This window comes from Monodelphis domestica, chromosome 2, assembly GCF_027887165.1.
Source record: "Monodelphis domestica isolate mMonDom1 chromosome 2, mMonDom1.pri, whole genome shotgun sequence".
In the NCBI taxonomy this organism is placed as follows: Eukaryota; Metazoa; Chordata; class Mammalia; order Didelphimorphia; family Didelphidae; genus Monodelphis; species Monodelphis domestica.
The window spans coordinates 436524069-436538728 of NC_077228.1; the positions used below are offsets into that span (position 1 = coordinate 436524069).

General features: G+C 37.2%; 1 protein-coding gene across 1 annotated transcript in view; it reads right to left on the reverse strand.

The window, feature by feature from the left end:
• NOX3 (NADPH oxidase 3) overlaps positions 1 to 14295 on the reverse strand; it is a 104868-nt gene extending 90573 nt beyond the window's left edge. The window contains exons 1-2 of the mRNA XM_007484802.2: positions 14179 to 14295; positions 12355 to 12439 (exon numbers count right to left, since the gene is read on the reverse strand). Of these exons, the coding sequence (XP_007484864.2) occupies positions 12355 to 12439; positions 14179 to 14295 (202 nt within the window). The remainder of the gene's footprint in view (positions 1 to 12354; positions 12440 to 14178) is intronic.
• Between the last annotated feature and the right edge of the window lie 365 nt (positions 14296 to 14660).

Consider the following 14660-nt stretch of genomic DNA (forward strand, 5'->3'; position numbering starts at 1 on the left):
AAGTGACAAAGGTCACAGAGCTAGGCAATACATGAGGCCAAATTTGAACCCAGGTCTTCCTGACTCCAGGTCTGGCACTCTAAACCTATAGTTTCTTCAGATCACTATTCAGTGTCTTCTGGTAATGTCATCACCATATTCTTACAGGGCTCATTCTCTAGTATGTGTGACATTTCTATAGAGCAGACACTAGAAATTAGCCCACCAATGCAATTTCATTGCTGCATCTGAGACACTCTCCTTTCATACTTCCCTCCACAGTCTCCAAAAACCTTTATAGTTTCAAGATAAGCTATGAGACCACAAGCCTCCAAAACTTATTTACTTTTGTATTTATTCTAGCTTCTACTAATTACAAGATATAATCAGTTCAAAGTGAAGATATTTTATGAAATATAGTAGAAAGAAAAAGATTCCAGAAAAGAAAATTCCTTTTTTTGCATTATCTGGTCCTGCTGTCCCTCATGGTGATAGTTTCATGTTGATGGCCATGCCTCAAATCCCTGTTGGCTTATTTCTCTTCTGGTCTCATCTGAATGTACCTCCAACAGCTTCAGAGGGTTGCCTCTGTTGGGAATTGCTCCCTGAGACTATATTCTGGGCTCACCTCTTCAGGGTCACAAAAAAAGCCATCTTAATTTCAGACTCTAGAGTATATAGTCACCAGAACCTTTTATTGATAAGGGAAGGTTCACAAGTCATAGCCACAAATTCTCAGGCAAAAAAAGCTAAGCACAGTGTCCCCAAGTGGAAATTGTCTTTTCTTGTCCACCCCTAAGCCTCATGCTGAGATCAAAGCCCTTTGTTATGGCTAACTACCTAATTTAGGGTTAAATATTTCCAAGACTCTCTGGTTATCATGTGAAAGCATGTTAGTTAGAACAAGAGTTAAACTAAGGAGGCAAGTTCAATGTCCTTCAACCATCTAGCACATATTCCTGTCTTTTTAATTCATAGCTACCAGTAGGGAAGCCCGACAACTTTAGTGCTGTATTTTGGAAATGGGAAAAAAAAAAACCCTTCTTTTTTCTTATATCCTTCTTGTACTAAAGCACATCTGTGGCTTCAGGAAATAGCTTCAAAAATACTTTTAAACATAAGAAACCATGTACTCTAGCATATAGAACACTGGGTTAGAGTCAGGCCATAAGGTCATAGGGATAGAGCTAGAAGGGACCTCAGAGACAATTTTATCTAACCCTTTATTTTATAGATGAAGAAATTGGGGCACAGGGAGCATGTGGTTTGACCAAGATCACATAAGGTAGTAAGCATTGGAGGTGACCAAATTTCCTTCCTAACTCTGCTTATGATTTGTTTTGTGACTTCCAACAAGTCGCTTTATATCTTTGTCCATGGGAAAAGTCATACCTGCCTCTGATCATCTTCATGAATCTATTTTATGGATTTAATATCTATATATGACCCTTTGAATTCTATAGAAAGCAAAGAGGCTTATAAGATTTATATCTGGAAGAGCCCTTAAATATTATTTAGTCCAACCCCTTTATTTGTTTTACAAATTCAATTCTAATCCCTCTTCTGAATACATCATATATTTAATAGAAAACTCATGCTTCAGGGTTCGGAGCAAAAGCTATTTCTTCTATGAGCCCTTTCTTGAACCTCTATCTTTCCCTTAAAGTACTGTTTACTCTTTATCTACACTAATATGTATTAATTTTATCTGTGCACATGACCATTGACACTGATTATAACCATTCCCTAACTAATGTAGATCATTTGCCATAAGGGCATCAAAAGAGAATAAAATCTTCTCAGAGAACACTTATTTTCCTTGTCATGTATAGGTATAGAAATATGGCATGCAGGGAAAACCACATCCAGAGAACAAACTTCTAAGATTTTGCAAAAGATGGTATAAGAGAATGAATAGTATTGTTCATAATGTGGCAAAATACAATGGAAGGGGGAAAAAGTTTAAAAAAAATAAACATGTATTTAGCATCTCTAAGTGCCAAGGATGGTGCTAAGAGCTTTTTAAAAAAAATTAAACAAATATTAACTCATTGAATCCTCATAATAACCCAGAATGTAGGTAATATTATTGTCCTTATTTTGCCGTTGAGAAAACCAAGACAAATAGAGGTTAAATGGCTTGCCCAGGGTTACAGGTCTAGTAAATGTTAGAAGCCATGTTTGAACTCAAGTCTTCTTGACTTGAGGCTGAGAGTTCTATGTACTGTGTCACCAGCTACTTCTCCAGAAAATCTGGAGATGGAAGTAACTAAACAAAGTAATCCCAATGGCATTGCAAAGAAGCAACAATGTAAAGCATATCATTGGAAAAAAAATTCTGAATGGAGAACAAAAAAAATAACTGAGAGGTAATATGCATTCTCCATGAACATCTACGGACAGTAGGGACAATGTGAAAGATTCCTCCCAGCACTCTGGTTGGACTACCATTCACAGATTCATGGGAGGACATGGGCAGTAGTGACACAGGGTGGGTAGGTATGAATAGTTTGTGATCTGCATCACTGGATGGCAGTAGCCATGTTGAGCAGATCCCAAGTCCTTTAGAATATTAGAATGTAGTTGTTTTTTTTATCTCTTAGATAAGATCATCTTTCTTTCATTGTCTTATCTGTTTCTTGCTGCCAGAAACTTGTCTAATTTGTTGTTCATTTGTGTCCAACTCTTTGTGATCCCATCTGGGGTCTTCTTGGAAAAAAAATACTCTAGTGGTTTGCTATTTCCTTTTTCAACTCTTTTTTACAGATGAAGAAATTGAGGCAAACTGAGGTAACGTGATTTATCTAGGGCACATAGATAATAAATATCTGAGGCAAGATTTGAACTGGGAAGATGAGTCTTCTTGACTCCAGGTCTAGCCATTGTATCACCTAGCTGCATTTTACTTTTTTAATACCTTACCTATCTTAGACCCTAAAGACATTTTTGTCAAGTTGAACTGATAACAAACGTCTTCTTTGCATGTCTCCCAGAGCCTGGCACAGTAAAATCAATTTGATTATTCCACACCCCAGCACATTATACAGCAATAGGGGGAAAGCAAGGACTTCTCTTTTGGGACTCGCTGCCACTCAGAAATCCGGACCCAGATCTTTTAGCCAAAGCCCTCGTTCGTGAAGGGTTTCTGCTTTGCCCCTCTCCAGCCAGCTCCAGGGGCTGCCTGACTTCACAGGGTCAGAGCTGCGCCTGATAATAAAGTGCCTCTCTCCTCTGTAACTTCCATGGCAACAAGCAGCCCTGCAGATTCCTCTCATTCAGAGGGGTGGGGGATGCTCTCCCTGTCTCCTGATCCCTGACAAAGCAATTATTGCATTTTCACAGCCTTCCTTCCGAAATAAGAAATTTGACCAGCAGTCTGTGGTTTTAGGGAGGGCGGCGGGGTGACCCCAAACCAGCCGAGCCCTGATTGTCTCACTGAGCTCTCTGCCTTTTCCAATCTAAGCGCTGCCTCGATTCCTCAGGAAATAGCCCAGAACGTCCTGCCCACATGTCCTGAGCAGCTTGTCACCCTGCGCCTCTAACCCATCTTAATAGAGGTGGGTAACCTTGCAGGGAGCACATCCACCCAGAAGTTTGCGCATCAACCTCTAATTTCTCATCCTTTCTCCTCTGTGATTGAACCGCAGCCTTCCATTGGTCAGATCGTTAAAGGATGCAATTAGAAATTGATGGAAGGATGCTAGGGAGGAGGGGGAGGAGCAGTTGGAGGTGGGGAAGGGGAAAGGGAAGAAGGGCAGTGACAGGGGAAGGGGGAAGGTGGAAATGGGGGTGGGGCACAGGATAGTGTTTTCTGGCATCTTGGGCAGCTCTGTAAATTCAGTGATGGGAATTTTGATTAGCCTGGCTTTCTGCCTCCTGGCCTTCCAGCATGCCTCCTTATGATAAGAGGTGCCTGGGCGGTAGGTAATCCCCCACTGATAAATCATTTCCAGAGATCTCTAGCCCCAGTAATATAAAGTTCCCCTTTCACACTATTTCATTCTTATTCATGCATAGCATTCTAGACTCCCTGTTCCAGGTGGACCTTGAGGAACCTTGCCATTGAAAGCAAAGCATGCTTTTGAGTGGGAATCACTCTTCAAAGAAAGCAGGAGATAAGGGCCTGTGTGAAGTTTACCCTACCCTCAGACTCAGTTCCTTTCATCCTTCAGGTCCCTGTACTAGACAATTACCAACTGGCAGGTCCCCATAAGCTGTGAAAATTAGTTTGCAAACCTGTATGTGACTAATAAATAGATAGAGGCTTCCAGGAGCAGAACTCTTAGGCCTCTGCTCTAGAATGCTGAAATAAGAGAGGCAACCCAGGAGAAAAGGGCCCAGGAAGGTGCAAATGTTCTCTTTTCAATACTTGACCTTTACCCCGCCCCCTTCCAAATAAAATAATGCAATGACACCATAAAAAAGAATTATTCCTAATCTAATCCTGCTGAAGGATTTCAAGCATTCTAAAAACTCTCTTCCAGGTCCTGGTTAATACGATGTAATGGAATTTACAAATGGATGTCATTCAGATCACCTCACAGTTTAGCATACACTCCTGTAGAAATTGGACCACAGATTTAAAACTTTGGGGCCAAATTCTGGCTGCTGAAGCCTATTCAGAATTTGTCCCTGGGATCTCTTTTCTAAAGGATGGCTAATTAGGAAGTGAACTAACTCCAAAATGACTGTTATCACTGACAGGCAGGCAGAAAGATAGCAAAGACTGACCAGACATCCAAGATTCCTTCCTCAATTACAGTTCCTTTGATCTTCTTTCTTTATTTATTTTTTAAAGAAAAGAGGAACATATTCAGAGCAACTGAACTCTTAATTGTAGCCCTTTTAATCCCCCCCTTCAATAAAAGCTTCTTATTTGAACTCTGGAGTTAGCTCACTAATTAAATGTGCTTGGGTAGTGTTTCCAAGATTCTTGCTCTCTTTTAGCTCAAAAAGGGTTTTAGTAAGAAAATAGATGGTGTTGCTTAAGGTAAGATTCAGCTGCAGCATCTTGCAGCTAAATGCCTGGCAAACTTGAGCCTATCCTGGGAATTTTCACCATGGACTCTTCAAAGGCTTGAGCAGCTCCTCTGTAGGGGAGCTACAGAGAAAGTCCACAAAATGCACCACAGGGATTTCCATGTTTTTAGCTGATGGCACTGGATTTGCTGCCAGACTTCTAAGTGCCTCCTAAACCAATGTAGATTTAAAAAACACATTAAAACTTCAATTAAATGTTTGCATTGCTTGCATGACAGGACTACAGAAGGCTTAGTTTTTCCTGTTGATCTCCTAGGAAGTCACAGGAATACCTTTCTGAACTCAAAGATATTTTCTTCTTTCCATATCTCTCAATTTCTTTCTTTAATATTATAACTCTTCAGAAGCACTCCAAACCCTGCCTCCCTCTCCAGTTGAAGAACAGAAATAGTGAATGGTGGATTCCTGTGGTCATTCCTTGGACATGGATGCCAAGGAGAAAGGAAATTTTTTAAAATATATTTTTGGATTTGACTTTAAGTACTATTTGTTGCATGCTATTTCCCCCATTGAGTTTGGGGTTCATATTTTTGTCTTTGTATCCCCAGTGCTTAGCATAGTGTTTGGCACATAGTAAACACTTAATAAATGTTTATTTAATGTGGGCAGCAACATGGTTCAGTGGATTGAGAGCCAGGCCTAGAGATGGAAGATCCTAAATTCAAATTGCGCCTTAGACACTTTCTAGCTGTGTGATTTTGGGCATGTCACTTAACCCCTATTGCCTAGCCCTTACTGTTCTTCTACCTTGGGATCAATAGACAGTATTGATTCTAATACTTCTAATACCTTCCAGGTAGAGTTTTTTTTTAATGCTTGTTGACTAACATGATCTCCAAAGTTACTGTCAGTTCCATTTATCCACATAAGACTTAATCATACACAGAAATATAAACACACACATGGACACATATTTATCAGAACTATTTGAACTAGTCAGAAGCTATTCTTTGCTTAGATCTGAAGGCTTTTTTGGTGGAATTGTTCATCTCATTTTTTATGGGTTTAAATTCTTTTTATTGAATTGAATTAGTGCATATAAATAAAAATGTATTTTAAAAAATCTTCTTTTCTATTTCCCCTCCAGTGCCTACTTGTTGTGTAGAGATGACCCTGGACTCTGTGAGGATGCCAGTATAGATCAAGGATTGGGGAGTCCTCTTAAGCCTGCAGGCTTTGAGAAAGCTTTATTGACAAACTTGGGTATATGTCTTTCCTTTTATAAAAAAAAATTAATTCATTGATACATTTGTTTGTTATTTTAAAATTCCCAGGTATCTCCCACCCTCTCTCCTTTTTCCTTCATAAGAGAAGTCATCATTTGACAAAAAGCTATATAAGCTTATTTTCCTTATTTGTTCATATAAACTTGTTGCCCATTTCTTATATTGCTTATATATACACATATATAATATAACATGATACATTATATAATATAGTATAATATAATTAACATGATATAATATGATATAACAAAATATAACACAATATAATATAATATGACATAATATATAATGTTATGTTATTCTATGCTATATTGTATTATATTCACACATTGCTTATATTATATTATATCTTATATTGCTTATATAAATTTATTGCTTATTTCTATTTATCAGTTCTTTCTCTGTAGGTGGGCATACCAGGCCATTCTTCAAACAATATTTCTGTTGCTATATATAATGTTCTCTTAGTTTTGCTTGTTTCCCTCTTCATAATATCATGGAAAGACCTATCTATCTGTCTTCTGAGAAACAGCCCAGGCTCAAGGCAAAAAGACTCATCATTGGAAATCTAGCCATCAAGTAATTTTTTTATACTATTGCAATTTATGAAACTGTTTACTAAGTCATGGAAAGGCTGTGATGTACTTGCTGGAGAAAGTGCCCATGCTGATAAAATCTCAATCATTCAAATGCAGAAAAAATGCAAGTATAAACCAGTAGAGAAATATCTTTACTATCATTTGAAGAGGCTGGAGATACACACACACATATATATAACGATATAGGCAATGATAGATATAATGATAGAAGCACATACTTTACATATATATTTATACCTATATCTAACCTTTTATCAGTATCACAATTATATGTAATGTATTATTAGATAATATACATATATTACTCAGAGATACTCTGTGGTTTTTAAATTTTTTATATTTTATTATAAAATATATGATTTTACAGTCCAATATTTTAATAGATCCCTGAACACAGTGAAGAAGAAATTTCTTCTATTGGTGTTAAAGGTAGTAGGTGGTCCAGTGAATAGAATGTTGGACTTGGAGTAAGGAACAATGGAGTTAAAATTCTATCTCAAGCCCTTACTAGCCATATGATCCTAATCAAGTTACTTAGCTTCAGTTTGGTCATCTGCAAAATGGGGAGAATTTTGCCCCAAAGTCACAGGGTTGTAGTGAGGATTAAAAGAGATATTGTTATTGTTCAGTTGTTTCAATCACATCTGACTCTTCATGACCCCATTTGGGGTTTTCTTGGCAAAGATATTGGTGTGGCTTGCCATTTCCTTCTCTAGCTCATTTTACAGATGAGGAAACTAAGTCAAACAGAATTAAGTAACTTGCTCAGAGTCACACAACTAGTAAGTGTCGAAGGTCACATTTGAACTCACATCTTCTGTACTCTAGCCCCAATGCTTTATATATTGCACTACCTGGCTGCTGGTAAATGAGATGTACGTACTCTTTAGAGCTATGTAAGTGGTATATTATCACTTTTCCCAAACCCTTCACTTTTCCTCATCCCGCATAGCCAACCAGTTGCTAAATCTTATAATTTCTATCTTTATAACATCTCTCACATCCATTCCTTTCTCTCTACCCACTTTATCATCTCACATCTGATCTCCGTTCCTGCTCGTCTAGACCATGTACTAGCTTCCAAATTGGTGTGTCTGGCACAAGTGGATAGATTTCTCTTCAAGCCTCCCCTACAAAGCTTTCAAAGTGAATTTCACTAAAATGCAGTTCCATCATTTCTCAATTTAGTCAACTTCAAAGGCTAGTTTGCCATCGCCTCTAGGATCAAATGTAAGTTTTTCTCTTTGGCTTTTAAAGCCCTTTTCAACCAGGCACTGATTTATATTACCATCCATGTCCTACAGGACTCTTATTCCTATACTTAAGTCCAGTTAACCTGGTATTACCTTTTCCATACATGAAACTCCATTTCTTATCACTTTAACTTTTTATTGATTTTTCCTCATGCTTAGAAATGTTTTCACCTTGCTTAGAACCTCTTTTTCCTTCTGAATTCTCTTCAGATGCCGCTTTTTAGAAGAAATCTTTCTTTTCCTTCTACTATCTTCTCCATAGAATTATTTTGCATTGACTTATTGCTATATCTCCTTAGGAGAGGCAGTATCACACAGTGGATAGAGAGTTGTCCAAGAAGCCTTGAGTTTAAGGCTCTGACACAGGAGCTGTGTGTGACCTTGGGCAAGCTTTTGAAATCTTTCTTTTTTCCAGGTCTGAGCTACACTTGACTCTACTGCTACTGATCTTCACCTTACCCACCCTCCCAGTTATCAGTATCCTCTTTAGTCCAACATAGATATGAAGAAGAATCCCTTTTTGATTATTTTCCTAAGGATGTTCTCCATCTTGTCAATGCTCTTATTTAAATGTGGTCCCCAGAACTGAAACCTTTACTTTAGACCTGGTCTTTCTAGGGAAGCAAGAAGACCATTTCCTCCTTATTCCTAAATACGAATGCTCTCCTAATGTCATCTAATATCACATTGGCTTTCTTGGCTGCCATTTCATACTGGTGATACATTTGAATATTGAATATTGAATTTGCATTCCACTAAAACCCTCAGATAATGTTTTCAGATTAATTTCTACCCAGCTGTGCTTCTCCCATCTTGAACATATGAAATTGATTTTTGGAATTCATGAGTCATTGGGCGGAGAGAAAACATTTAAAAACTTACATTTAAGAGTTTATAGATAGTCTAAAAAGTATGTGATTTGTAACAATCTCTCCTTCTTTTCTGCCCTTCTAACACATTTACCATGGAAAAACAAGAGAGTCACCTGGAACTAAAGTTCATTTTGTATTTTTGTTTTTTGATTCTTGAATTGCCAAAGCCAGATAATTCATTACATGTGGCCAGTCCACTCACAATTAGTTTCTCTGTTCTTAGCTGGATTGATCTTCAGATCAGAATGTAGACACAGTCAGCTGGCAGGACCTTACTTAAAGCTTTTCTGGTATGATAGAAAGCACCAGAACCAATACTCTACTGCTATATTCTTTAAGAATTCAGGATCACTTTTCAACAACGAGGCAACATTCAACAACAAATTGCAGTAGGAATTTGTGAAAAAAAAAGGTTAAACAGTGAATAAAATTTATAGTACCAAAGGAGATAGGCCAAATATACTATTAGATATAATAAAAAAATAATTCAAAGTACTGTTTAATCTCCTTTCCTTAACCACCAGAGGGTGCTGCTAGACCCTAACCTGATTCTATTTAGTAAAAAAAAAGGATCTGGCTCTGGGGAGCTCATCTAAGTGGTTCAGAAAATCCAATCCTTTGGATATAAGTGCTGGGAAAGACAGTGCATTCTATCTGATTCCCAGAGAGTCATTGATTTTATATTCCTTAAATTCACCTTTCTTTGTAGGGTACATTACTACTTCATTATATATGAATGTGAGGATATGTGAATTTACCCACTCAGAAGAGTGCTCAAGTCTCCATCTCACTGGCAGTGTGAATTTCATTAATTGGTAAATCCCATGAAATGTATTAGCTTGGACCAAAATACTGGAGTTTCCAGAGAACTTTCTCTGACAGAAGTAGATGGGAAGGAATTCTTTTTTTAAAAAAAATCGGGATAGAGAAGTAGAGGATGGTCAGATACTGAAGAATTTGCCACACTGGGAACCACTCCCCTGAGATGCCTTTAGCAGCATTTTAGTTCAATATTCTGAGACCCAGACTAGATCTTCTCTTCTGAATCTTTCTGTGTTAAGTGAATATAGGTTTATAAACTACTTAGAAAAAACCCTTAACTTTTGTCTTGGAATCAACACTGTGTATTGGTTCCAAGGCAGAAGAGCTGGGAAGTGTCTGAGGCCAGATTTGAACCTAGGACCTTTCATCTCTAGGCCTGACTCTCAATCCACCGAGCTACCCAGCTGCCCCTATAAACTACTTTTAACAGTTTATAGATAACTTCTAGTTTGATGATTGTACAGCAAAATTTAGTAATTTTAACCAATTCATTATGCCCTAACACTCTTACTATAAAAAGAAGGAAACACATATTAAGTTCCTACTATGTGCCAGGCACTGTGCTAAGCACTTTGTAAATGTTATCTGGTTTGATCCTCAAAATAACCCTAGGTGATAGGTGCTATTATTATCTCCCATTTTACAACTGAAGAAACTGAGGCAGAAATAGACTAAATGACTTGTCTAGAGTCATATAGCTAGTAAATGTCTGAGGTCATATTTGAACTCAAGTCTTTCTGATTCCAAGCCTAACACTCCCTATCCATGGTACTACCAGGCTGTAATTATTGTTATTATGATTTCTTTGTCTTTAAGATTAGCTTTTCCACTTCTGTTCTATTGAAGCACCCATTCAAAAATTATGTTTACTTATTTGAAATAAAATCAAAGCTAACAAGAGAAATTTTAAAATTGTGATTGAAGTAAGTTCTTTGAGGGCCTGAATGCTTCATTTTTTCCTTGTATCCCCAGAGCCCTGCACTATGCTTAACACAAACAAGGATCCTTAAATGCTTGCTAATTGATTAGACAAATGGTTTTTTCAAATAGGAGAATTCTTCATGGTCTGATTAGCACTAAGGGTAGAAGCGACCTACCTAAAAATCTCAGCACCTGAGGGAAAGGCCTATCTATACCTAAGGGAAATAAGACCTTCTGGGTGCCATTATTCCAGTACAATTCATAATACAAAATAACAGATATTTTAATGCCATTTTTCTGGTTTCAGATCTTTCCTTTTAGTTGAATTTGATACTCCCTTTTAGCTCTTTTTTACTTCTGAGTATTGCATCTCTTTACCCCTATTTCTTAACAAACCACAAAGACTTTTTCAAAGTATCTCCCTGGTTAGTTTAATCTGGTGTTAAGAAAAATCAATTGGGAGAATCTTTGCCTCATGTCTCATTGCACACCCCAAGTCTATGTTAATTGGCACTCCTGCACAGTCTGTCATGTCTTGTTGCTTAATTAAATTCACATTTGTTTTGGAGTGTTCCTTTTACTCTGGTATTCTCTATGCATGGGAGGATAAAAACAAATGAGAAAAACATTTTATAGTTAAATTGGTTGAGGGAAACAGTTCTGAATCATAACTCTTTATCAGTTGTGTTGCCTTTCATTTCAACAACTTTGTTTTCTTGTTTTATATGTGGTGGCTATTGGGACATACTAATTTTGATGCCTTTTGGGGGAAAAATGTATGTACCTTAAGTAGTTATGGTGTTTTATACCATTTCAAAGCAGTTTATATCAATTATTTCATAACTATCTACTAATTGCTAGAACCTTCTTCTTCCTTCCTTCCTTCCTTCCTTCCTTCCTTCCTTCCTTCCTTCCTTCCTTCCTTCCTTCCTTCCTTCCTTCCTTCCTTCCTTCCTTCCTTCCTTCCTTCCTTCCTTTCCTTCTTTTCTGCTTTCTTCCTTCCAACATGAAAATTATTGTTGTGTGACTATATCAATTGCACAGGTTAGTGCTATATCCCACTGAACCATATGAAAAAAAATATGTTTACTTTTTAAGGTGAAATTGAGTGTACAACCATCACTACTCCCAAGCTTAATTATTCACAACTGAAAGTAGTGATTAATCAACTATATCATGCTGAATAGTGGAAAACAGGGCAGCAAGAAAATTTGAACAAAAAGAGTTTGAAAGACTAATTATAAAATTATTCTTTTGGATTTTAATGGACCTACAGAAGGTAATTCATAGAATTTAGGAAGGGAAGGAACCTTAGACATTTCTCATTCTGCGATATATGGAAACTGATCCCAAGAGAGATTAAATGACTTTTCCATGGCCACCAAGTAGGTACATAGGAGAACAATAATATTCAGTATCTTTGTCAGAGATCCAGGACTTTCTCATTATGCTTTACTAATTCTAACACAAAGTTGCCTTGCCGTATTGTAGATTTTCTTACCTAATGCTAAATACTGATTTTCTTAGTTTTATTTTTTAATTATTTGGGTATCATATCTAAATTCTTAGGAAATCCTTTTGGATAATCCCAAATTGCATAAATCAGGAAGAACAGAAAGTCCATAAAGAATGAAACACTTACTTGCATTAATAGCTATTGCATAGGCCACCAGTTTGTGGAACTTGAGGCTTTTGTCTAACTGTCTCTTCCATGGTCCTTTGCAACACTGGAAGGGAAAACATGATGAATTTGCAGATAATGGATAGCAGAAAGAGAAAAGGAGATCTGAATGCTCTTTCTTTTTCTCTTTCAAAACTGAGATTTTGTCTATGTGATTATAAAATAGCCAGTTGATTTATTCAATTCAATTCTATTTGTTTGATAGAAGACCAGGTCTAGGGTCTAGAGTGTCTGGGTTCAAATCTGCCCTCAAATACTTCCTAGCTTTAGGCTAGTGTGTGTGTGTCTGTGTGTGACTTTAGGCAAGTCACTTAATCTTTTTTGCCTCACCCTTGTCTTTCTCTCTTAAAGTTGTTATTAGGACAGAAGGTTTAAAATATATGAAGAAGGAAGGAAATCTAATTTAGTCAAAGTCAGGGGGGAAAATGAAGTCAGTGAGTCTGAATTCCTAAGATTATCTGAATGAGCCTCCATGATTTTGGGCAAACTTACTGATATTCATTCCTTGGTTTCTACATTTAGAAAAATAGAGTTAATATCTGATCCCACCTATAGAACATAATTTTCTATGGGCTAAAGGATCCATTAGTTTTTTAGGTTCTTAGAGAAAGGTATTATGGAGATGATATGGATTTTTAGCAACTTCTCATCAATGATTTCCATTCATACTGATGTTTGAAAACCCCATATTTTTCCCTCTTCAAAAAAGATATTTTTGTACAAGTTGCCATTCTCTTTTGCTGGATGTGTGGATGAGGACAAACCATTTTGAAATAAGTATAATTAGGGGGAAAAATTGGTGATTTGAGGGTAAGGTTCATCTCTAAGAAGAAGTCCAGTGACTTAGGTTTTTAAATTCCATTATTCTGTAAGATGTTTCCTTGTGGGCTCTCTGCTGAACTATTTATATAAGTGCTTTGAATTTGAAATGGAAAGGATTCATGCTGCTATAGTAGTTCTACCTTTCTGAATCGGGTCAAGTTTATTAACTCCATTTTTCAGACAGAGTCAACGAGATACGGAGAGGTTGAATGATGTGGCCAATATCTTGTAGAAAGCAAATGGAAGAAGTGAGAGTATAACTAGAAATTTTGATTTCCTGACTTAATCGCTGGTTTTCCTCTTAGGAAGACATAAACCTTTGTTTAAAAGGGATATTAAGACTTGAAGGAAAATTAAAAAAAAAAAAAGACTTGAAGGGAGGATGAGGCACAGTGGAGAGAGACCAGATTTTGAAAGCTGATTAACTCAAATTCAAATCCTCCCTCCATGCTTAATAGTTGTCTGGTAGGTGTTGGTGGAAAGAGTTCCCACACTGGGAGCTCCCCCTTGCTGAGAAATGCACAGATCCTTTGGACAACTCAGGAGTTATATGGCACACATATGGTGGATTAGAAAAGCAGAGTTGCATAGTATTTAAGGAGGATACTCTTGCCATCAGAAGACCTGGAGACAAGGCCTATCTTTGACACGTACCAGCTGTGTGATTGTGGGCAACTCAATTAAACTCAGTCTCCTAAGGAAATGATGCTGTAAGCCTAAAAGCTATGAATTGATGACAATATCTAGAAAGGTGACAACATTTATAGAGGGAGCTTTTGCCCTGGGAGTTTTCTAAATACCTGAAATCATGGGTCTAGACATCCTCCCCCTCCTAAAAAAAACTTAGATAATTCAATTCAACAAACATTTATTAAGTATACACTATTTGGATAGCCTTGGTCTGACACAGGAAGAATGACCATGCTGACCACAGAGAAAAGTCAAGCTGGATGTGGTACTTACAAAGACTGTCCCTCTCAAAAATGAAATGAAATTTCGACTGACGGGCAATAGAATTAACATGCAATTATAGTTCAGGCACACTGCGGATGCTCTTGCCCAAGCCAAGGCTGACTGCATATGAATAAAAGTATATAAAAAAAAGAGATACATTAGAAAGGAAGATGGAGACAAAGAAATATAATTTTCTAAAAATTTACAAACTTTTACTCACACCTAGAATAACCCGTGTGTAAAGAAAAGCATCCTCTTCTTGGTACCAATGGAATGTGTCAATAAACAGATAGAAATTCCCTCCCAGCCATGACAGCTGGAATACAGAATAGAGTGGAGAGAGGGAGCCAATCAATACCATCGTCAACCTTTTCCTGTATTCAGAATCACTTACAGGTCTTTAAAAATTAAATTAGAATTTCATCATGCTAATCAGAAATGCAGCAGCCCCTTCCTTATTATCAAATTGTTCTTAGTGGTAATTATAAGCG